Source organism: Eschscholzia californica, unplaced genomic scaffold (genome assembly GCF_041429995.1).
Source record: "Eschscholzia californica isolate CP2 unplaced genomic scaffold, dmEscCali1.0.p SCAF_1, whole genome shotgun sequence".
Taxonomy (NCBI): Eukaryota; Viridiplantae; Streptophyta; class Magnoliopsida; order Ranunculales; family Papaveraceae; genus Eschscholzia; species Eschscholzia californica.
This window is the reverse complement of record NW_028238198.1, coordinates 67,345,760-67,369,261: the sequence shown is the minus strand read 5'-3', so window position 1 is coordinate 67,369,261 and position 23,502 is coordinate 67,345,760. Positions and strand designations below refer to the sequence as shown.

The 23,502-nt window shown below is 34.3% G+C and overlaps 2 protein-coding genes across 2 annotated transcripts; both read left to right on the top strand.

Moving 5' to 3' along the window:
- The first annotated feature begins 245 nt into the window (after positions 1-245).
- LOC147568497 (uncharacterized protein At5g39865-like) lies at positions 246-1,551 on the top strand. The gene has a single exon (XM_086654924.1). The coding sequence runs from the start codon at positions 618-620 to the stop codon at positions 1,383-1,385; it is 768 nt and encodes a 255-aa protein (XP_086511050.1). The 5' UTR covers positions 246-617; the 3' UTR covers positions 1,386-1,551.
- A 16,457-nt stretch (positions 1,552-18,008) lies between these two features.
- Positions 18,009-23,334, top strand: LOC147568496 (inactive receptor-like serine/threonine-protein kinase At2g40270). Its single transcript, XM_086654933.1, has 9 exons — positions 18,009-18,972; positions 19,063-19,198; positions 19,691-19,762; positions 19,901-20,044; positions 20,129-20,269; positions 20,974-21,461; positions 21,583-21,773; positions 21,865-21,997; positions 22,562-23,334. The coding sequence occupies exons 1-9, from the start codon at positions 18,864-18,866 to the stop codon at positions 23,155-23,157; spliced, it is 2,010 nt and encodes a 669-aa protein (XP_086511059.1). The 5' UTR covers positions 18,009-18,863; the 3' UTR covers positions 23,158-23,334.
- Positions 23,335-23,502: the final 168 nt, after the last annotated feature.

Here is a 23,502-nt window from a genome sequence, read left to right as displayed (position 1 = left end):
TCTCCAAACCAAGGTACTTTTAGATACAACAATCAAACAACTGTCACATGGAAGTATGCTCATTACCTTAATTTACTTCAACTTTTAGTAACCCTAACCCTAGCATTAATTTTGTTCTACTCTAGAGAACATATAACAATAGAGGATGGAGTGATTGACAAATCAAGGAAGTGGACTCCTAATCACTTGTACAAATTACACGAACCAAAAATTAATTAACCCTAATAAGAAAACCGGAAACAAAAACTGACCTCCCTTTTATAACCGAACCGTCTTTACAACTCTCCCCTCCTCAACTCCAACCCAAACTCGACTCTCCAACTTCATGCGTACCTGACCTTCCTTCTCCCTCTCTCTCTCTCTACTTTTCCTCTCCCCCCATTACTTTCTCTCTCTAGGTTCCTCCCATCTCTCTCTCTCTCTCTCTCTGCAACCCCACTAATCCAAAAGAAGAAAAAGAAAGAGCCGACCCCATCTCCCAACCTGCAAACTTTCTCTTTTTGCAGTTTTCTCCATTCAATCTCCTCCTTCAACCTCTTTACCCTTCATTCATTCTTTCTCTAACCTAATAACCTATTTCTCTCTCTCTCTCTCTCTCTAGATCGTTTTCTCATCTCATGTGGCAATCGTGGGGGAAATCACCGGGAAGGGTTCATACTTCATCATCAAGAAAAAATTTCTCATGTTCATCATTCAAAGATATTGAAAATCTCTGCAAAAAAGAATCAGAACAACCTCAATTAAAAAAATCACCATCAATCTTTCATCGTGTTCGTATAGCTACATCAATCCTTCGTTCATGGTCATCTCCTGTACCAAATCATAATCTTCTCAAACCACCACCATCAGACCCACCATCATCTTCTTTGATCTCTCTTCTTCCAGATTCAGAAAAACGAATCGTAATTTACTTCACAAGTCTACGAATTGTTCGTAGAACATTTGAAGATTGTAAAACTGTTAGATCAATCTTTAAGGGTTTTCGTGTATCAATTGATGAAAGAGATCTATCAATGGATGCTAGATTTTTAGAAGAGTTAAAGGGGATCTTAGGAAGGAAGAAACAACAATTAACATTACCTAGGGTTTTTATAGGTGGAAGGTATTTTGGTGGTGCTGAAGAAATCAAACAACTTCATGAAAATGGTGAATTAAAGAAAATAATTGAAGGGTTTCCAATAGCTGAATCTGGGGTTTGTGATGGATGTGGTGGGTATAGATTTGTTCTTTGTGATCAATGTGATGGAAGTCATAAATGTTTTACAGAGAAAGGTGGAGTATTTAGAAGTTGTTCATCTTGTAATGAGAATGGTTTAATCAGGTGCCCTTCTTGTTCTTCTTCTTCTTCTTTTTCTTCTTCTGTAACAACAACAACAACCCTTTGAAATCAAAAACCCATTATGATGATTTAGGGGGAAATTAGAAACATAATTAAGCTTAAAAGAAAAAGTGTTAATTTTCCCTTTTTTTTGTGTACTCTAATTTCACATTAATGTATCATTAAAAAGAGTTAATGTGATTTATCTCTATTAATTTTATTTATTCTTTTCATATTAATTTAGGAAGGGGGTTTAATTTAAGGCATTCTATTTATTTATTTAATTTTTCCTTAAACTTTAAAAGAGGATTATAGTAGCTTTAATATATAGGTATGCTTTTTACTAATTAGGAAACTAAATATATTATTTTGGTTGTTAATCTTATTGTGTATCTCCACAAGTAAGAAAGTTTGTAGAAAATTATTCTCTTGATGTTAATTATAAAACATAACATTTTCATGTCATTCTTTCTAAAATTTATATTTTGTATGAGAAATTAGGGTTATGAGGAGTCTTCATCCATTGATGGATATGAGAGAGAGAGAGATACAAATTTCACTTGAGAGAGTGACAATGAGCTAAAGTGGTGATTGTTTTGTTCTCATTGTTCCAGTGGAATCCCTATTTCAGTCTGAAAATTGGAGCCGATCACAGGCCGGCGGAAAATTTGGTCTGAAAATAAGAGCAGATCACAGGCCGAAAGCTCATGTGTGGGACTACCCTCGAAATGCTATTTGGTATGGAAACAAGAGCTGATCACAGGCCGAAAGCTCGTATATGGCACTCTCCTAGTAATTTAGACTAGTCAAACATAGTGTCCCATTCGAAAAAATTGAGATTTAGACCAGTCAAACATAGTGAATCGATTGAGATTTAGAGGTTGGTAGAATGGGTGTGAAAGGAAGATTGAAAAATGTGATGTTGAAGACATAATAATTATTGGTTAATAAAGAAGGGAGGGGGGGTGGTGGGGAAGTGGAGATGGACACGTGAAAGTTGGTAAAAACAAATGAGGGGTTTTAAATGGGAGAAGGAAGAGTTATTGTCAGAATAACATGGGGAAGTAATAGTATTACCTGGGTCCAGCACATTTGGAGTGTTTCCCCCCACATTTTCACATTCTAGTAGTCAACAATTTGGACACATAAAATACTACTATATGATTCTTTTCCTCTTGGGATTGTTATACAAACCCACTATATATCTTATTACTCAACCCTAAGTTATATACATCATCCATATAGAGAGTAAGATGATGACACTATTATCCTCTGTGGCTCTGTGCTACTACTAGATTCATATATAAATTTTGGAGTGAGTACTAATGGATTGTTTATGATTCCTAGTTTAATTTCCACAAATAATTGAAATAACATTTATGGAAGTAGTGGAAGAGCAAGAACCCATGACTCATGGGCCGTTATTGGCTCGACAGTAGTTGTATGTTTTACGAACCCCACATTTATATCTTTTTTTATATGGACCAAGCGAGTTGTTAAACTCTAGAGAAAAGAAGATCAATGGTTGATTTTTTTTTGTTGAACTAAAGATCAATGGTTGATGGCAGAGGAATTCCTCGTTGCCCAAAGAATGTACAAAAGATGGTTTCCGTCTCCAGTTTTGATTAAGACCAAAGCTCTATTCGGTTTCAATCATATTCAGAGAGGAAAATCCTCCTCCGTTTTTTGATTATGAGGTTGGTGAAAGCCATGGTGGTGGTGGAGGATGCTAGTGAAGATGAGAGAGAGATAGGATGACGACATAACCTGCCACGAACAGTTCACGTGTATGGGCTTCCTAGAAAACTCTGTATGCCCATAACACTACTTAAATAAGGCCCATGTATTCGTAGCTTTGGAACTCAAGCCCACTTGTTTAGTCTTACAGTATCTCTCACTGGGCCAACATGTACATATAGGCACCCTAGAATTCCTAAAAGCGCCCCCTTAATCAAATCTTGTTGGTGTAAGAGCATCTCCAATGGGAGCTCTATCCCTCCAAAAAGTACAACTTTTGGAGGGATGGAGCTCCAAACCTTCTCCAATGGTTCTCCAAATCTCCAAAGATTTGAAGAACCGTGAATAGTACTTCTTCATACATGAAGGGGCACTATTCAACTTCTCCATATGAGATGAGACTTTTTATTTGGTCCTTTTACTTTTATGTGTTTAGTTTAAGTCCTAATTTATTGTATAAGTTCTTACTTATTCATTTTAAGTCCCTACTTTAATTCTTTTTTGTATTAATTAAGTTTCATTTCAACATATATTTTGATTAATAAAAATAAAATATATTGTAATTTGTTTTATAAAAATTAACATAACTAAATTTTCATTAATAAAAATACATAGTACAACTCGGAAACGAAGACAAATTAAACTGAAAACTACGATAATTCTTCCAAACATCTTTAACAATTTAAAGATTAATCAGTTATGTGAAGCCTCACCTTTTCTTGCCCACAAATGGTCAATCAAAGCATATCGTAACGCATAATGAGCCTGATTATCTCTAATCTTCCTGTGTCGAGATAAAAATTGTTGAAAACGTTGAGTCTCATTCTCAGGGATATTCACATTGTGAGGAGATGTTCCATATAAATTCTTACCTCCATATTAATGAAGAAATTTAAGTTTAAGTTTAAGTAGTGCAATGTATTTTTTTTTTTATCTATTTTTAGTTTAATTTTCTTTTCATGCAATCTTTTTTTTCTAATATATTAGTGATTTTCAATATAATTATTATGTCTTTTTTAATTTACTATATATGTAGTAAATGAGTTTTTGTTTAAATATTAGATTAAAATAATGTAGTAAATGTTTTGGAGGAGTGGATAGAGATGGAACCATTGGAGAGCCCCTCCAAAAGTGGGCCCCAAATTTGGAGAAGATGCTCATTTGGAGGGGCATTTGGAGAACAACCATTGGAGATGCTCTAAGAGGAAAGGAAACACCTCTAACTAAAACCAAAGGTTGCCTTCCATTAGTCGAGTTGAAAAGAGAAATTTCGTCAAAACTTCCCATACATTTTTTGTTTTGGTGAAAAAGGATCAGTCAATATCTTTTAGTTTTCAACTCTTTAGGCACTTTTTTAATTTGCAACAGTTTTGCAACGCCTTACGACAACTTTGCAACACCATGCGACGGCAGCTTTGCAACAATTTTATAAAAAAAATTTAGATTTTTAACCAAACAAAATACAAATATTTTAGTACAGAAACAAATATAAACTTTGGGGTTTTAACCTAAAAAATTATATTAACTTGTCTTTTTAACTTAAAAAGATTAAAATTGGTCTCGGGCCCAATTTCCTGAGTTGAAAAATGGTACATAATACAAGGCGGGTCAAGCAATTGCGAGTTGTTATGGTTAAGTAGCTTTTGTCTTTTCTTTTTGTATGGCTTATATCTCAAGGTGGGTCAAGCTATTGCGAGATGTTTTAGGGTAATACCTTTTGTCTTTTCTTTTTGTATCCCTTATATCTCAGGCCAGTCTCAAATAGCGACGTGTACATAATCAGACAAAAAAAAAAAAATAATAAACCCATAATGAAAAAAGATAGAGTTAATTCCTATATGGCCCCCTACTTTGTGACCAGCTTCCTTTATGGCCTCCTTTTTTTCGTAAATTCAAATATGACCCTCTATTTTCAGACAAATGTCATCACTACCCCTCTGATTAATGTATTTTCATAATAAACTAAAAAACAAAACCTAAATTCCACCTCACTTCCTTCTTTACCACTCATCTCTCTCCACGTCACCTCTTTCTCCAACTCACCTCTCTCTCTCTCTCTCCAACTCATCTCTCTCTCTAACTCACCTCTCTCTCTCTCTCCAACTCATCTCTCTCTCTAACTCACCTCTCTCTCTCTCTCTCTCCAAGTCACTCCTTCTTCTCCGACGAAGGAATTTTCCGGCCGGCGACCTTAAAAAAAAAAAAAAATTTACCCTCATCTCTCTCTCTCTAGAAACTCCGGCGAAGGGGTTTCCCCTTCGCCGGAGAACTTGAACAGACCTTCTCCGGCGAAGGGGTTTCCCCTTCGCCGGAGATTCTAGAGAGAGAGAAGAGGTAAAAAAGAAAAAAAAATTTTTTAAGGTCGCCGGCCGGAAATTTTCCGGCCGGCGACCTTCGTTGGAGAAGAAGGAGTGACTTGGAGAGAGAGAGAGAGGTGAGTCAGAGAGAGATGAGTTGGAGAGAGAGAAAGAGGTGAGTTGGAGAGATAGGTGAGATGGAGAGAGAGAGAGATGATGTGGAGAGAGATGATGTGGGGGAGTAGGAAGTGAGGTGGAATTCAAAGTTTTTTTTTTTTTATGTTGAAAAAATATTAATAAGAAGGGTAATCAGGACATTTACCTAGGGTTGGGAATCGGTCCGGACGGGCAGTCCGCGGGCAGACTTGCTCCCGGTCCGGGCGGAACGGACAAAACTCCGCGATGACTGCTCGGGCTGGCGGACTAAACGAACGGACTAACCGGAATTTTTTCCTCAAAATGTCCGCCCGTGTCCGTTTTATCCAACCGGACATGTCGGGCACCGGTCGGTCGGGCGTCGGGTATAGTGTTAAAATACCTAAACAAATGCCAAAATTCAAAATTTACTAAAGCAACAAATTTACATAATTATAGTTATAAGATTAGAACTTAATCTCTAAATGAATTCAAAAATTACAAAAGTTAATATTCAAATCAAGAAAGTCATAAAAATGACAGTATGTTGCATAAGATAATGACAGTAATGTTGTTGTATCCTGAAAAAAAAAAAAAAAAAAAAAAATCAAGTAAGAATGACTTGAACAAAAAGAAAAATAGAATAATAATAATGATTTAAACAGATAAAATAATAAAGATTCAAAGTTAAAATAGAAACAAACAGAGAAGAAAATCTCTTACCGAGTTTAGATCTGAAGATGAGTAGATCGAACAAAAAAGAGAAGATGAATAGATCGAATAGAAAAAAGAGAAGATGCGTAGATCAAACAAAAAGATGAAGAAGATGAGTAGATCGAACAAAAAGAAAGAGAAGATGAGTATATCTTACCGAGTTGATCGAACGGTTGAAGCCTTGAGGGTTGAAATCTTGAAGATAAGTTGAAAAGTTGGAGACTAAAGGTTAGAGATTTAGGGTTCTTCAAACATGTGTCTCAGAAGTCATACCTACATTGAGGGGTTAGGAATTTGGGAATGAGAAGAGAATTGGCCAGGAGAAGGGTAAAATGATTTTAGGTTTTGTTTTGTATTTATATATAAGTCATTTGCAAATCTAAAGGCTCAAATATAACCCTAAGAAATCTAAGGGTCAGTAATCTTTCGGGCTAGAGGCGGGTAATCCGGACGGGCGGACGGACCTTCACTTAAGCGGTCGGTCACGGGCGGACCTCCGGGTAGGCCCTTTTGTCCGTGACCGTCCGCTAAAGCCTTCTCGGTCGGACGGGTCTTGCCCGATTCGGTCACGGGCGGTCCCGGTCCTTTGCGGACGTGGGCGGACGCGGGCGGATCCGGGTTTTCGGACCAAATTCCCAACCCTACATTTACCTCAAAAAAGGGGGCCATAAAGGAAGTTGGTCACAAAATAGGGGGCCATATAGGAATTAACTCAAAAAGATACTATATGAAAGGAAAAAATAATAATAATAATTTCGTGTTTATAGGGTTGTTTTCCCAGCGACTCATAAACGTTGTTCACATGAAGTAGGTAGTTAGTGTGAGATTGCAAAACTTTAAGATTAGTTTGAATCTAAAGAAAATATACTAATACAGTGTTATCAAGTCGAATCTCAAACACCTTAACAAAAAAAAAAAAAAAATCGAATCTCAAACAAAGATTAATTTTTACCCAATACCCACCTCAACTATGGCAAAACACACAAGTCAATCTTTATTGTGTGATAAGAATTAGAGAACAGGTATCTCTTTAATCCTTGTTAACAATTCTTGATAGAAAGAAATGGCCAGCGCTTTGGGGAAAGCTAAATAGTTTCCGGGGTGTGAAATTTTAAAGCGAATATGTAAAATTTTAGAAATTTTCCGGGAAATAAATTTTAAGGGGAAATAAAAAAAAACACTCCATCTCACCTCACTCTCTCTCCACCTCACCTCTCCCTCCCCACCTCACCTCTCTATCGGTCTTCTCCGACACGCTCGCCGGCCGGCGACCTTCAACTTGAAATTTTTTTTTTTTTTTTTTTATTTTATTAATCTCTCTCTCCTCTCTCTCTAGATCTGGTGAACCAGATCTGGTTCACCAAATCTGGTCTGCGAACAGGCCACTAGAGGTCTGTTCGCAGACCTCCATGAAGGTCTGCGAACAGGCCATTAGCTTAACTCAAACACAGAGATGATTAGATGAATACCTCCAATATTGGTTACTATAATAATTTAAAAAAAAAGTCTCTTTAGCATATTTACATTATAAAGTACTTATTCTAGTTGGAGAAAAGAATATTTATTATATAATTAGAAAAGGAAAATGAAGAATATAAATAGAAAATTAAAGCTAAAATATTATTTCTTTGAAAGTTGCCCTAGATTGATAGTTGACTGACAGATACATGCTAAGTCAGCATCACAAAAATTTTGATTAATTCAACATAAGAATATGGATTTATTCTCTTTAGATAGTTTTTATATGGTGGGAATTAGAATGTGAGAGCCATCTCATATACAACCACACCAACCAATATAGAAAAACAAATAGAAATGCCAAAGCTCAACAATAGATATTAAAGACTAGTTAAGTTAACCAATTAGGATCAGGCACCTAGTTTTTAATCAGATTGGGTCCATTGTCTACACTATATGGAACCCTAACTTGGCCAGTGGTTTCAAGTTTTGAGAGTTTTTTGTAATGGCTTTTTTGTACCATATTCGAACAGACAAAGGATTGGAATATAAACATGAACTAACACCAATTTCACCAATTTCTTTTAGAATAATACAATGGTTATGAACTAATGAGTTGGAGTTGATGTGACATAGTTTAATATCTCTTCTATACAGGAAATCTTCATAAAATAATGTTACGTGGCCTGTAATTGAAACGGATTCTCATTATGATCAAAGCCAGAATTACAAGTATTTATAGGGAGAAAAAAAAAGAAACTAATTCTCTAACAAACATTAACTAACTAACAAACCTGTAACTAACCCTAACTAACAAGGGTTATGATTCCATACTCCTCTTCATGATAATGTACTTCGCAGTACTATTACAACTCTCTAACTATTACCCCCTTCAAATTGGATGTAGGTGAAGAACAAACCTTCAATTTGGACTTGAGAGAGTGAAACCTAGGACCAGGTAATGCCTTTGTTAGGGTATCAACAGGTTGATCGAGAGTTGGGATGTAATGAAGTCGAATCGTCAGAGATGTAATGAATTAGCAAGGTTCTGGCCACATCCAATAAGTGTCTATGTTTAGATTCAGCAACACCATTCTATTCTGGTGTGTGAGGGTATGTCATTTGATGAGTAATGCCAGAATTTTGAAGAAAAGTTCTGAAAGAAGAGTGTAAGAACTCTCCACCCCCATCTGTTCTTAGAGTTTTGATTGTACAAGAGAACTGATTCTCTATATTGGTTTTGAAAGTAACAAAAGCCGTTCTAAAGTCTGATTTGTTATGTAAAGGTAAAAGCCTGCAAAACTTGGTAAAATCATCTATGATATTAGCATAATACCTATAACCACTTATAGAAGACACTGGGGAAGGACCCCAAAGATCTATATGAAGTAATTCAAGTGGTTTAGAAGAGAATGGCTCTGAAGCAGTAAAATGCAACTTAGTACTTCTACCTAATTAACATTCAGTACAAAAAATAAGCTTGAGTGAAGTATTATTAGGAAAGATTGTTTTATACTTTGAAGAGACTGAAATGATGGGTGTCCAAGCCTCCTGCGCCAGAGATACTCTTGTGAAGATTGAGCAGAAAAGGCATGAGCAGAGCTTGGTTTATTCAGAGAAAAGGTGATTGGGTAGAGACCTCCTTCAGATGGCTCTTCCTTCGAAAATTGTCTTGGTCGAGTGGAGGTCCTTCACAAAATACCCAAAGGGATCAAAGTTAAAGAACAATTATTATCAGTTGTGAATTTATGAACTGATAACAGATTATGTGTAGCCTGAGGAACTCTAAGAACATCATGAAGTCTAAAACATCTGTTATTCTTAACAAATGAAGTATTGCCAGTATGAGTAATAAGCATACCTTGACCATTAGCAGCATGGATTCTCTCAGAGCCATTAAAACCAGAAGAAGAAGCTAACTGATAGATATCAGGTGTAATATGATTGGTTGCTCCAGAATCAACAAACCAGGATTCTGTCCAAACACATTAGCTGAAGCAAGCATAGCATGGATGTTAGATGGAGGTGAGCGACCTCGATAAGAGAAATTGAGTCTATGATAGCACTCCAAAGTTGTGTGAGCAACTTTGTGGCAAATCTGACAAGTAGGTCGATTAGTAGATGAAGCATTGGGCATTTGATGTTGAATTCTATTACCATTGCCTCTATAAGATGAATTTCCACCTCCTCTTCCTCGATAATTACCTGATCCTCTACCTGAATTGTTGTGATTTTGAATAGAAGAACCAGAATTGAATGGATTTCCTTGATAAGAACTGTTTCCATGAGACTTCTGTAAATAATGCGAATTTCCAGTGGAATTTGATGTCATAAGAACATGACTATCTGAAGAGAGACTCATGTTTTTCATCTTTATCACTTAAAGTGATTTCTTCACTTAATAATAGATTGTGTAATTCATTAACAGTAACAGGAGGATTTCTAATGCGAATAGAAGTTGAAAAGGCATCAAATTTAGAAGGAAGACCACAAAGAATACTCACAATAACTTCTTTGGAAGAAGCTGGACTACCAGCATCAGCAAGGCTATCACAAATTCTTTTGATCTTTGAAAGGAACTCAGAAATTGAATCATTATCCTTTCGACAATCTCTTAATTGTCTTTCGAGTTGAACGATGTGTGTTGTTGAAGAAGTAGCAAATGGTTCTTCAAGACTGCGCCATAGTTGAGCTGAAGTTGTTGTTCCAACAACATAAGGCACAACTGAATCAGATAAGGTGGAATTAATCCATATTGAGAGTGTCTGATCTTCATCTATCCAGTTTATATAATCTTGATTTATGATTTCTTTGTCTTCATTAATGAATTGATCTGGACAAGGTCTGGTTCCATCAACAAGATCAAGGACTTTATACTTCTTTAAGATCGGAAGAAACATCGATTTTCAAGCAAGATAATTATCAGATTGAAGTTTGATTGGAATCGCATTTCCCATTGAGTTGATTGACAGAGATGTTATCTTCATCGTTTCTATTGATTTTGAGAAAAAGTGAACTGAATTCGTATGATTTTAGAGAAGAAGAAGAAGATGAATGATGTTCGTTTTCTAGAGAGAGAATTAGGGTTTAAAAAATGATCCGAAGCTTGAGCTCAAGCTCTGATACGATAATTGAAACAGATTCTCATTATGACCAAAGAGAGAATTACAAGTATTTATAGAGAGAAAAACAGAAAAGAAACTATTTCTCTAACAAACATTAACTAACTAACAAACCTGTAACTAACCCTAACTAACAAGGGTTATGATTCCATACTCCTCTTCATGATAATGTACTTCGCAGTACTATTACAACTCTCTAACTATTAGCCTGACCAATGTGTCTATGAAAATGTATAACTTGTTGTTGTCTTTCCGATAATACTTGGGTTTAGATATGCAACATTTTCCTAAGATTATACTGTTTCAGGTTTTAACTAAATAGATCCAAATAATATTGAAACTAAGTAAAAAATAATCAACATTTCATAATTATTATTTAGGTCAAAAATTTATAAAGACTAAAAAATACTCTTCTTATAACTCATTTTTTAATTATTTTTTTAAAACTTTAAATACATATAACTTTTTTGTTAAATGTCGGATCGTGATAAAATTTATATATTTAGAAAAGATTTCTCATTAGCTTTCTAACAAGATTCAATTCTAATACACTTTAAAGAAAAAAAAAAACATCACTGTTCTTCCCGTTTTTTTTTAAACTGGGTTTTGCAAAACGTACATAAAACTGCAGTTGCAAAATGTAAATTGCAAATTGGATTTGCAAAATATAACAGGAAATTTGTCCAAACCTCCCTAAAAAATTTGGACTTTCATCAGTCAATTTTTTTGTCTTCAGCTCCCTGAGTACTTTTTTAATTTGCAACACCTTGCGACAGCTTTCAACGCTTTACGATAACTTTGCAACGCCTTGCGACAACTTTACAACGCCTTGCAACGCTTTGCGACAACTTTACAACCACTTTGCAACAATTTTGGAGCCCCTTGCAACACCTTATAACAACTTTGCAACGCCTTGCAACAGCTTAAACACCTTGCGACACTTTTGCAAAAAATATTGGGTGTTTAACCAAACAAATATAAATATTTGGGTATTTAACAAAAAAATACAAAATTTGGGTTTTTAACAAAAAAATATAACTTGTCTTTTTAACTAAAAAAAAGTTTCAAATTGCGTCTTCGGCCTAATTTCCTGAAATATAAATTACAAACTTGATTTACAAGCTTTGCAGAATGTAATCTCTGTTTGCAGCTCTTGCCAACTCGATTTGCTGAATTTGAAAATTCGATTTGCAGATTTTGCAATTTCGATTTGCAAATCGATAAAAAAAAAAACGGAAGTTTCTTCTTCGTAAAATCTGAAAAATTTCATCTTCACAATGTCCGATTAGATAGAAACACCACTTAAAACTATAGAGAAATAAATCCATATTACAACACATAACTACAAAGAGTCCATAAACAACTTCATAACAAATCAGAGGAAAAAATCGAAATTAGGGTTGTTCTTCATTTTTTTCATTCCAATCGATTGTAGTTCCAGATCTATGCATAATGTACAACCGAAACTCGCCCTCTCTCCAAAAACTATAATTTGTTCGTCATCTATTTGACATTTTCGAAAAGAAGAGAGAAAAACAATAGAAGAAGAAGTAGACAAAGAAGATTCAAGAAGCAGGAGAATTGACTTATTACTTTGTGAAGAAAGTACCTTTTAATATATTAATCTGTCTAAAACGAATGACACACAATCCTATCTCGGTTTTGACTTGTTTGTGCAAAGTGAGAGTAGTATAATGGTGGAATTTAGAGACCGACGCTTGGTAATGGAGGTCTTCTCGTTAAAGAAGAAGGAGATATATAAGAGTTCAGATCTGCAAGAAGAAAAAAAGAAGAAGAAGGAGATGAAGAAGAACTCAGGTCTCGAAGAAGAAGATGGAGAAGAAGAAGAAATCAGATCTGGGGGAAAAATAGAAGATGGAGAAGAAGATGATGGAGATGAAGAACTCAGATGTGGAAAAAGAAAATGTGTTTTCATGTAAAGAGCCTAAGTTATTTTAATATATAGAGGGGTAATTTGGGGATTAGTAAAATACAAAATGACCTTATTGATAATTAGACATAATATTGTAAGGATTTTTGAGTTTAAGGTCCACAAATAAGGGGGTAATTAGGCATATATCCACTCCTAAATTAATTAATAAATAATATAAAACCAAAATAAACAGAAAATAGAAAATAAGTTTAAAAGTTTACTATTTAGTGGACCCCATGCATCAAGCCATTTATTTCCTCCCATTCTTACCTTTTCATAAATATATATTTAACCATTGGTAAACTAAAGGTGTCTAATAGTTGAGTTAATACATTTATTCTTTCCATAAATTTTAAGAGAAATATTTATGGTCGATATTTGTTGTCAATATTTATTTCCAAAACTTATATTTGTCTAAAGTAACCTACCAAAACAATCGTGATTTACCTAAAACGAGTTCATCTCTCTCTAACTTTATGTTAAATTGAAGAAATTGTGAATTTGTGATTGTCTTTTTACCTCCACCTCGATATTTCCATCTCTAAAACATATTTTCCCTTGGAAATCATTAAGAAAATAGTATATATGTCGGTTAAACTTAGAATCTTGTTAAAAAATTATTTTATTATAACAACAAACTTAAAATGTAACACTTTTTCGTACACAGTGAATTTTAAAATCTCTATCACTATAATCTTGTTCTCATAAAAAAAATATAAACTGAATTTGTTTTTGCTATATTTTCAGTATTTTACTGGCATTTTCTTGATTTTATTTGCATCTGTTGTAAATATGTTAGAAGTAGGTTAATAATCATTTTATTATTTCGCTAGCATCTTATTGATTCTAACAACATTATTATATATAACAAAATTCTCAAATTTTTTTAGCATTTTATTCATTTAAAAAATTCAATAATATACTTACAAAAATAAATTCTTCTGAAATTAGGACTGCATTTCTCTAGCATCTTATTGATTCTAACAACATTTTAAAAAATTTATTTAAGACGAAGGACCATTTTTTTCCTCTAGAATTTCTTTGATTCTCCTGCAACAATTATATTTCTCTAGCATCTTATCGATTCTAACAATATTTGTCTGAAATTATATTTTGTTAACCAAATTTTTAATATTTCTATAGCATTTCACTGATTCTCCTGCACATGTCTTAAATTATGTTTCTCTAGTATTTCATTGATCATCCTGCAATACTTATATTTCTCTAGCATCTTATTTATTTTAACACAATTTTCCTGAAATTATATAATGTTAACCAAATCTGTATAAAAAAGGTATAACTAAAAGCTTCGTCATTACGATAAATGGAAAAGAAAACTTTTGTTGTGGAAGGAAGTTTCTTTTTTGAGGAAATAATTTAGTGAATTTTTAATTTGAGTTTTTTTTAACTTAGGATAGGTTAGGTAGTAATAAAAAATCAAAGGTTAGACATGTAATTTACTCTAAGTGGATTTATTTTCTATTTCAGATTATCTTTGGGCTCTAGACCCATTGATCATTCGATTTTGGACTTAAAACCCATCTTCCCCTATTTTAAGGGACAATAGCTAATAAGATCAAAATAATTTTGAAAATACGTTGAAAAAAAAAAAATTCATAATTATTATTCAAGTAAAAAAACAAATAAAGACTAAAGTACTGTTTTGTCATTTTATATAACTAGTTCTTTTATTTTTTTTCTTAAACTTTAAATATATATAACTTTTTTTGAGATGTCTGATTTTTTATGAAATTCATATATTTAGAAAAGATTTTTCATTAGCTTAACAAGATCCACTTTCAATATCTTTTTTTCGAAAAAAAACTCAGGCAAACGTCGTTTTTTCTGTTTTTCTTCAAACTAAGGTTTGCAAATGTCAATTGCAAACTGAGATTTCCGAAATATAAAATGCCAACTAGAGCTTGCAAAAATGCAAATTGGAGTTTGCAAAATGTAAATTGCAAACTGGATTTGCAAGCTTTACAAAATGTAATCTTGGGTTCAAATTTTACAAACTCGATTTGCAAATTGATATTTGAAAATGTTCATCTTCATCATAATAAGGTAAATTAGGGTTTCGGATTTAAAAAAGAACATCATCATCGACGTCAATTTTTTTTTGTTAAAAACTCAAATATTTATATTTATTTAGTTAAAGACCCAAAATTTTTTGCAAAACTGTTATAAGGTGTTGTGAGGCGGTTGCAAAGTTGTCGCAAAGTGTTGCAAAATTGTCATAAGTCGTTGCAAAGCTATAAAAAAGTACTCAGGGAGTCGAAGACAAAAAAAATTGACTGAACCTTTTTCACCAAATCAAAAATTTATAGGGAGTTTTGACCAAATTTCCCTTTTAGTTATTATGATAATTTTTTAGAGCCGGTGTTACGGGGAAATAAAGAAATTTTCCGGAGTGTGAAGTTTTGGGTGGAAACAAAAAAAATTTACAACTTTATATTTCCCCCAAACAACCAAATCCTAATACTTTTCAGCTTTTTCTTCCTTTCACCTACTACCACCATCTCCGGCAACTTCCACCATTTCCGGCAACTACCACTATTTCCGGCAACTACCACTATTTCCGGCGAACCACCATTTCCGCGCGACAACTTTTTTTTCTCCTCTCCATCTCCGGCGAAGGAGAGGAGCCCCTTCGTCGGAGCTCTGGTTTCTAGACGAAACCAGATTTGGTTTCGTCTGATTTGAGGAGCAAACCAGACTCGTCTGAAAACCAAACCAGATCTACTCGTCTGGTTTGGTTTCCAGACGAAAGGGCTGCTCCCCTTCGTCGGAGACAGAAGAAAGAGAGAAAAGGAGATGATATAAGAGAGAGAAGAAAGAGAGAAGAGAGGGTGAAGAGAGAGAGAGAGAGAGAGAGAGAGAGAGAGAGAGAGAGAGGTATAAGAGAGAGATAAAGATGATGAAGTCGTCTGCCGTCGCCGACGACATCGGGTCGGCGACATTTTGCCAGCGACTTATGAGGCTGTTTGGTTTTAGTTTTTTGGGTTTTCCACCGTCTTCTCCCGAAACTTTTCTGTTTTCCCCAAAACGGTGGCTTTTTTTAGACTCAAATAACCAAAATCTACAATTACACATAATATTATGACAATCTTTAGTTGATTAAAAAAGTCATGTTTTTTTTAACTATTATGTATAATATTTTGACTCTTTCAACCATTTTCTAATATGGTTTAAGATTGAACTGATTGTAAGGTGTCCAAAAAAAATAAAAAAGTAAAGTCCCGTTCTAATAAGTTTAAACCTAAACAGCTAGACACATTTCACATTTGGAATTTGACCCAGTCTTCACGTCAAAGGAATGTATTGCCATTTTATTGAAAAGTTGCTACATCTTTTTGGCAAGTAGTATATCAAACCATAATGTAGAAAACGACTTACAAATTTATGGTCATTAAAGTATTTGTCAAAACCCAAAATTCCAAGATACAAAATTAGGCCGGACCTTTTTTACCTGAGGTGGGACGTAGTGTCAACAAACGTGATAATAATGAGAGACGTCACACGGGCAAAAGAAATAAAACCGTAGAAGAAAATTATCTCTCTTTAGTCGTGTAAGCTTATGCGGTTAGAACAAATTCATTATGAGTTGAATGATTTTTTGATGTATTTTTGTCGAAATAATTTTACTTTGTGATTCAGTTGTCCTACCCAAAACAAACAAACAAACTTGTTTAGGGTACATGGAGTATGAACAACGTTACTCAACTACACGAAGGTCAGGAGTAAATCATACAATGATAAGAAAGTGAATAGTTTTATATCATCCAAATATTATAGTTGTGGTGTCAGATTTTGGCAACCGATAGTGCCAAACATGTTTTGAAGCATGTCAAGAACTTAGTGTCTTCTTTTGATCATGTCACTTTTTTGTTTGTGAATAGGAGGTTTAATATGTCAGCTCATAACCTTGCTAGTACCTCTAGAAAGACAAATACTTGTAATTTCAATTGTCTTTCTTCTTGCACTCTCTCGCATTGTAATATCCTTAATTCCTATCAATAGATATTACTTTGACTCAAAAAAAAGATAGTAAATTGGGTGGCAATGCTTGTGAACCAAGACTTCCCCCATGACCCAAAAAGGTAGTATCAAATAAAGTAATATCCATAACGTAATAGTCAAGACTTAGTGCCGTGAGTGACTTCTCAAAATATGATTGGCCTATTTTAATCTAAACATTATCGTTCTACATAAAATTTATAAGATCTGAATCCGACTCGTTCGAATTTAAAACATTTGACTTGAATAGGAAATAAAAAATCAGTGGTTTAGACAAGTTGAACATCACAAAATTAAATTAATTTTTTTTTTGTAATCTGATTGTAGTCCGTTCAGATACGGAGATCTGACTTAAAATACGTTACGTTAATAAGATATAATTCTCTTTTATAAACCCAACCAGGTTATGCACTCTGGTTTTTTGGAAATTATATGCAGTCTGTATTATGTGAAGATGGATAAACTTAGACGATGCTTTTACTGTACAAATCGTTTTCTTCCCACGACGACTTTTTTTTTGTTGAGAATTCCTACGGCGACTTAGTTCAGAAAAGTATATAATCCAAGCCTTAATAAACCTAGGTCGTTTGATTTGTTGTAGATTTCCCCAAAATAACCATTAAAGGATTGACGGCGATAGAATGCCCGAAAATTTAGACTGAAGTCCGCCCAAAATCAAATATTAACGGTGGGATTCACTCTCGAAGTTTAGGTCTGTAAGAGTAGTCATTTGCTTGAAGTTAACGTCACACGGTGGCACCTTCAAAGGTGATGAATAAAGTGGAAACCACTTGAAAAAAAAGTGGGAAATCCTTTATTTCCCACTTATATCATGTTGTTTTTCTTTGTTGAAATACTTATAGCATGTTGTAGTTCCACAAATTTTTAAAATTAATAAAATTAAAAAGAAGTTCTTAAAATTAATAAAGACAATCCTCAAGTAAATCTATTTTAAATGTTTTTGTGATTGTTGAAACGACAAAAAATGGTGTATGTTTGAGGAGGAATGCCTTTATTTCACAAATCTTTGGTACCTGTTATGTAATGAGTCGAAATTTAAACAATGATATTTTGTATTCAAGTTTATATTTGTAAATTACAAAACGGAAAAATAAGGTAATACTATGTCACACAAATATATAATGCAATTATCAGAAATCACATTATAAAACTTTATTAGGATACAAACAAATGAACAATGTATTGGAGTCACATTCCGCAAAATAGATTTCAGAAATCACATTATAAAACTTTATTAGGATACAAACAAATGAACAATGCATTGGAGTCACATTCCGCAAAATAGATTTTAGAAAGAGAATCTCAAATCTATGAATGAGCTAGTATACAGTTCTCTTTTTCAACCAAATAATATACATACAAAATAATCTCTTTATATCGTGACTAAACTACGCGTAACTTGAGTTTGTCATTATATTATTGTTGTTATTCCCTTGTACCTCAAACATTGCCTAACAAACCACATCCAACTAGATGTTGAAAATGTGTGATATTTTTCAACGAAACGGCAACCGCACAAGTTATGAACAAATATGTGCCTACCCAATTGATTATTTCTTTTGTATTTTTCTAGAGAGAGAGAGAGAGAGCAATCCAACCAAGTCGTTGCCGGCACCTCAAATCCTTTCTATACTCCTAAATTAGAATCTGTGTCGCCGAAAACGTGTCTGAGAATAAAAATTAAATGGAAAAGATAATTTATTCCTTATAATGATTAAAACCGATATATCAGTCTATACTTTAATTTCGTATCGGTAGATTAGTCAAACTTATAACCCGATAAAACGCGGTTTCAAACTCAAAATTCAAGTCTTTTACTACTGAAAAGAACTATCTGAGAAGAAGAGAATCCTTCCTCCTCTGTCTCTTCACATTACTTTCTCTCTCTAAAAAAAACTATTGGTTTCTTTATTGTCAATTTGGAAGTTTGAAGATGAATAGAGTTCAGAAATGTAATTAATTGATTCAATATTTGATTAACTGTGAAGAAAGTTTCTGTTTTTCGACTAAAAGTGGAAAAATTCAACTTGGGTATTTGATCAAAAAGAAGAAGAAAAGAAGTTCAAGTTGAATCAAAATTTAGGGTTTTAGTTCTATTAGGTTAGTTTTGGATGAATGAGCTTTGGAGATACAATATGTTTAGGTTACAGATAACTTTATTTGCAGTTCTATGTTTGTTGAATCAAAATTTGGGATTTGTTTGGTCTCTCAATGATGAAGGTAAATGATTTTTTCTGCAATTTGTTTAGGGTTTTCTTTTAAAGTCCTCTGATCATTTAGGTTAAGAAAAAAAAATTGATTTTGATACAGGGTTGGCATTACTGAGATTTCGAGAAGGAGTGATTAATGATCCATATGGTGCTTTGATGAACTGGAACAGTGATGAAGATGAAGATCCTTGTTCTTGGTTTGGGGTTGGATGTTCTAATGGAAAAGTTGTAAATTTGTAAGTGATTTTTTGCTCAAATCTTTTTGATAATCAAATTGGTTTCTATATATGAATTAAACTGTTTGGTTTAATGCTTGAATGAAATTTGATGGTAATCTTTGTTTGGTTATCAAATCCTAATTGATTTTTGAATTTGGAATGTCTTAATTGGTATTGCATGGAAATTAAATCAACTCATGTTTTTTCTTATACATCTGAATCTGACTCATCTGACTTAAACTTATGTATAATTTACATATTCAACATGAGTTGATGTATCCTTATATCTCTTTAATACAATCAAGTCTTACAACAAATCTTCTTTTCGAATTCGGACTTGTTTTATTGCTGAAAACTCATTAAGATCTAATTCCATTAGATACATTAAGAGTTCAAAAACTTATCTTTAAGACTTTAGATCCGGATTTTCTGACTTAAAACGAATAAACGAAGTGGTGAAGACATTGAATTTTTTACAATCTATTCTAAACCAATTTATTTTCCTTGCAGGAACTTAGAAGATCTTTGTCTTGGAGGAACTCTTGCTTCGGAACTCGGTAGACTCGGTCACATCAAGTCTATGTAAGCTTATACCGAACCTTAATTCTCAAAATCTTACATTCTATTAACATAAATTTTGTGACATTTTACGAAATACACATATTTGTTCTTTTCTTATCTTGCAATCTAACATTTGTTTTGAATTTTGATTACGTGAAGTTTTTTACGTAATAATTCTTTTACGGGTTTAATCCCAAAAGAGATAGAGGAGCTGATGGAGCTACAGGTGTTAGACTTGGGATACAATAACTTCAATGGGCCAATTCCATCAAAGCTTGGCAGTGACCTTTCTTTTGTAACCCTGTGAGAATTCTGTCTGATACAGTTAAGATTTGATTTAAAATTCTTCTTGTTTCTCAGTACTAAAATGTTCCATCTCTCTTGCAGCTTACTTGATAATAACGACTTCTTGGGTTATATTTCTCCTGAACTTCATCAGATTTCTTTGCTTTCCGAACTTCAGATCGGCAAGAATCAACAATTTGAAGCTGCCCAGAAGGCATCGTGTAACAGAAGATCCATTGCATGGTAAGGATCTCATGTTCATATTAGAGAAGTTTTGATTGATCATAATTTTAGTAATGCGGGAAAACTGCACATCGATGACTCAACATTAGGTCGGTATTATAATGGAATCTGGATTGTGACTATAAGTTCGTAACAGTTTCATTTTCGGAAGTTCTTGAGTCTTGAGGATAGAGAGAAGAGAATGACTTGAGAAAGTTCGATATATTTTTGAGACCACCCGATCTGGTTGGTTGGTGCCCATTGAATGATGAAGCACAATAGGCTATCTGCCGTTTTCTGCGGGGCATAAGTTCTTCATGTTCTTTGGAATTCCATATAGCTAAGGTGGTGGTTGTTTTGTTGATCTGAAATCTGACTCAAGAATCAATTTGGCTCGAGTCATATTTCAGAATGCTTGTTTTCATCGGTTTGACTCGCTCTGATTTCGACCCATTTGAGTCAGACTTAGAGAGATCTTTATCTAAAATAATCTTATATGACTATGTACCCTTGACGGCATGACCAGAACAAGTTAGAATTTAACTCTCATTTTTAGATAAGTAAGGCTCATCCGAGTTAGATTCAGACTCTCAAGAAATAACAAACACCACCTCACTTCCCAAAAGTTATGTAGGATATTAGTATATTACCGATTTGAGTAGATATGCAGTATGTATTAGAACTTAACAGCCCTCGTGTTTGACATCTATTTTGTTATCTACCAGGACATTGGACCAAACTGGATATATATTTCCTCGAAGGCTGCTCAAAGACAAGAAAGCTCAGTTGGCACCAGGCCGTCCTCCCCGTCTCACCTCCAGTCCACCCTCTCAGTCTCCGTATCCGTCACCATCACCATCACCATCACCATCGCCACCACCCTCTCCACTATCTTCTGTGTCTCGATCTCCAACTCCAGCACCTGTGCCATCACCTGCGACAACTCCTAGCTTGAATTCCCCTCCTGTTCTTACGCCAACATCCTCCCCTTCTGCTCCAAACCCTATTCTTTCAAATAATCCTTCACAATTAGGACCGAAAAGTCCCCAGTCAAACAATCAAACAAGATATATAATTGCGGGAGGCATTGGGGGCTTTTTGTCTATGTTAGCATTCGCTGTAGGTATTTTTATATGTCGAAGCAATAAGGTGGTTGTTGTCAGACCTTGGGCCACAGGATTGAGTGGGCAGCTGCAGAAAGCATTTACCACAGGTCCACTTTCTTCGGATTACTATAACTAAATATGCATATTAACTCTTGACCAATTATAAGATAAACATAATAATGGCATGTAACGTTTTCTATGTTAACGATTTGGAGATTGTATTTTCAGGAGTACCAAAGCTCAACAGATCGGAGCTTGTGACAGCTTGTGAAGATTTCAGTAATGTAATCGAGTCCTCAGCGGATGGAAATATGTACAAAGGAACTCTCTCAAGTGGAATTGAAATAGCGGTTACATCTACCACCGTAACAGTTGTTAAAGATTGGTCAAAACATTTAGAGGGGCAGTTTAGAAAGAAGGTACTCAACAAACAACAAACTTCCAAAATTTCAGATCGTCTTTATTTTTTAGTTCGACAGTCCTTAACCTTTCTCTGCTTCATGGTTTCAGATAGACACGTTATCGAAAGTTAACCACAAGAATTTTGTAAACCTTCTTGGGTTTTGTGAGGAAGAAGAACCTTTCACTAGGATGATGGTATTCGAGTATGCTCCCAATGGAACACTATTCGAGCATTTACACAGTGAGTATCCCATTTTTCTAATATGTTATTGGCAAAAAGATTATATTTCCTGTTTACTCTGTCTGAATTCATTCATTCGACTAACTGCTGAAAAAAGAGCGAAACAATAACTCGAGATTTAGAAAAAATGGGAAGATTACCCTGATTAATGTGTACACTTGCAATTGAAAAACTCTACTTGTCTTGCCCCAGTTTGTCTGATTGTGCGCTCACATGCTTAGGCTGATAGCACTCTGAGCCACAAAAAAAGAAGCTAGAGATTCCAAATCTTAGACTAGGGAAGCGGATTGGGCCGGTACTTGTATCGTTACCAAATGAATTCCGCTGGATTGTTTTTTTACCGACTTCAACCCTTGTGTTTTGTTTCCTCAAGTGATTTATGTAGTAGGTTTGAATGTCCAATGTTGAGTTTCCACTTGTTCTGATCCTAAAATCCGATTCTTCCGTCGCTTTTATAGTTGGAGTTGATTTTGATTTACGTAGTTTCAAAAAAAAAAAAACAAAGAAAAAGATTTTGATGTAATTAACAATCACTTAATATTAATTTCTTGTGGGTTACTGCAGTAAAAGAAGCAGAGCACTTAGAATGGGGAGTCCGATTACGAATTGCAACGGGGATAGCATACTGCCTAGATTATATGCATCAACAATCCCCACCAGTAATCCATAACAATTTGAACTCAACAGCTATATATCTCACCGAAGATTATGCAGGCAAGATATCAGATTTTAGTTTCTGGAATGGCGCTGCTATGATCAATATGGGGTTAAATGGATCGGAGTGCTCCGATACCCACTCATCAGATTTAGAAGGAAATGTTTATAGCTTTGGCATGATATTACTAGAAATGATAACCGGTCGACTTCCATATTCCGATGAAAAAGAGGAACTTATTGACTGGGCTTCCGATTTTCTGACAAGGAGAGAACCAGCTAAATATATGGTTGATCCAATCATTGAAGTTTTCGAAGAAGTTGAACTTGAACAATTATGTGAAGTGATGAGGAAATGCTTATATTCTGACCCAAAACAAAGACCAACAATGAGAGAAGTTGCAATTCAATTGAGAGAGATAACTGGAATATCACCTGATGGAGCAACACCAAGACTTTCTCCATTATGGTGGGCGGAACTGGAGATTCTCTCGACGGCTAACTAAGGCCCGAACCAAGATTTAACTTGTAAGTCGTTAAATCTTATTTAATTTAATTTTTTCTTTTTTCGCTCGAAAAGAGAAGTTGGTGTGTAGGATAGATACCACTCTTATTATATCTATTACTGAATTACGAATCACGGTATTTACCTTATTTTGTATATAAAAGGAGAAGGTTGTGCATTTTGTTCGATTTGTTTATTTGTTATTATTGTGAAGCCTCACATCAAGGTTAATGCCTGTTATATCTTTCTATTGTTCGTAAATTTTGTCTAAGAAATTAGAAATATGTATATATAGCTACATTTACATTCTTCTTTTATGGAAGATAGAATAATAGGATTAGATCAA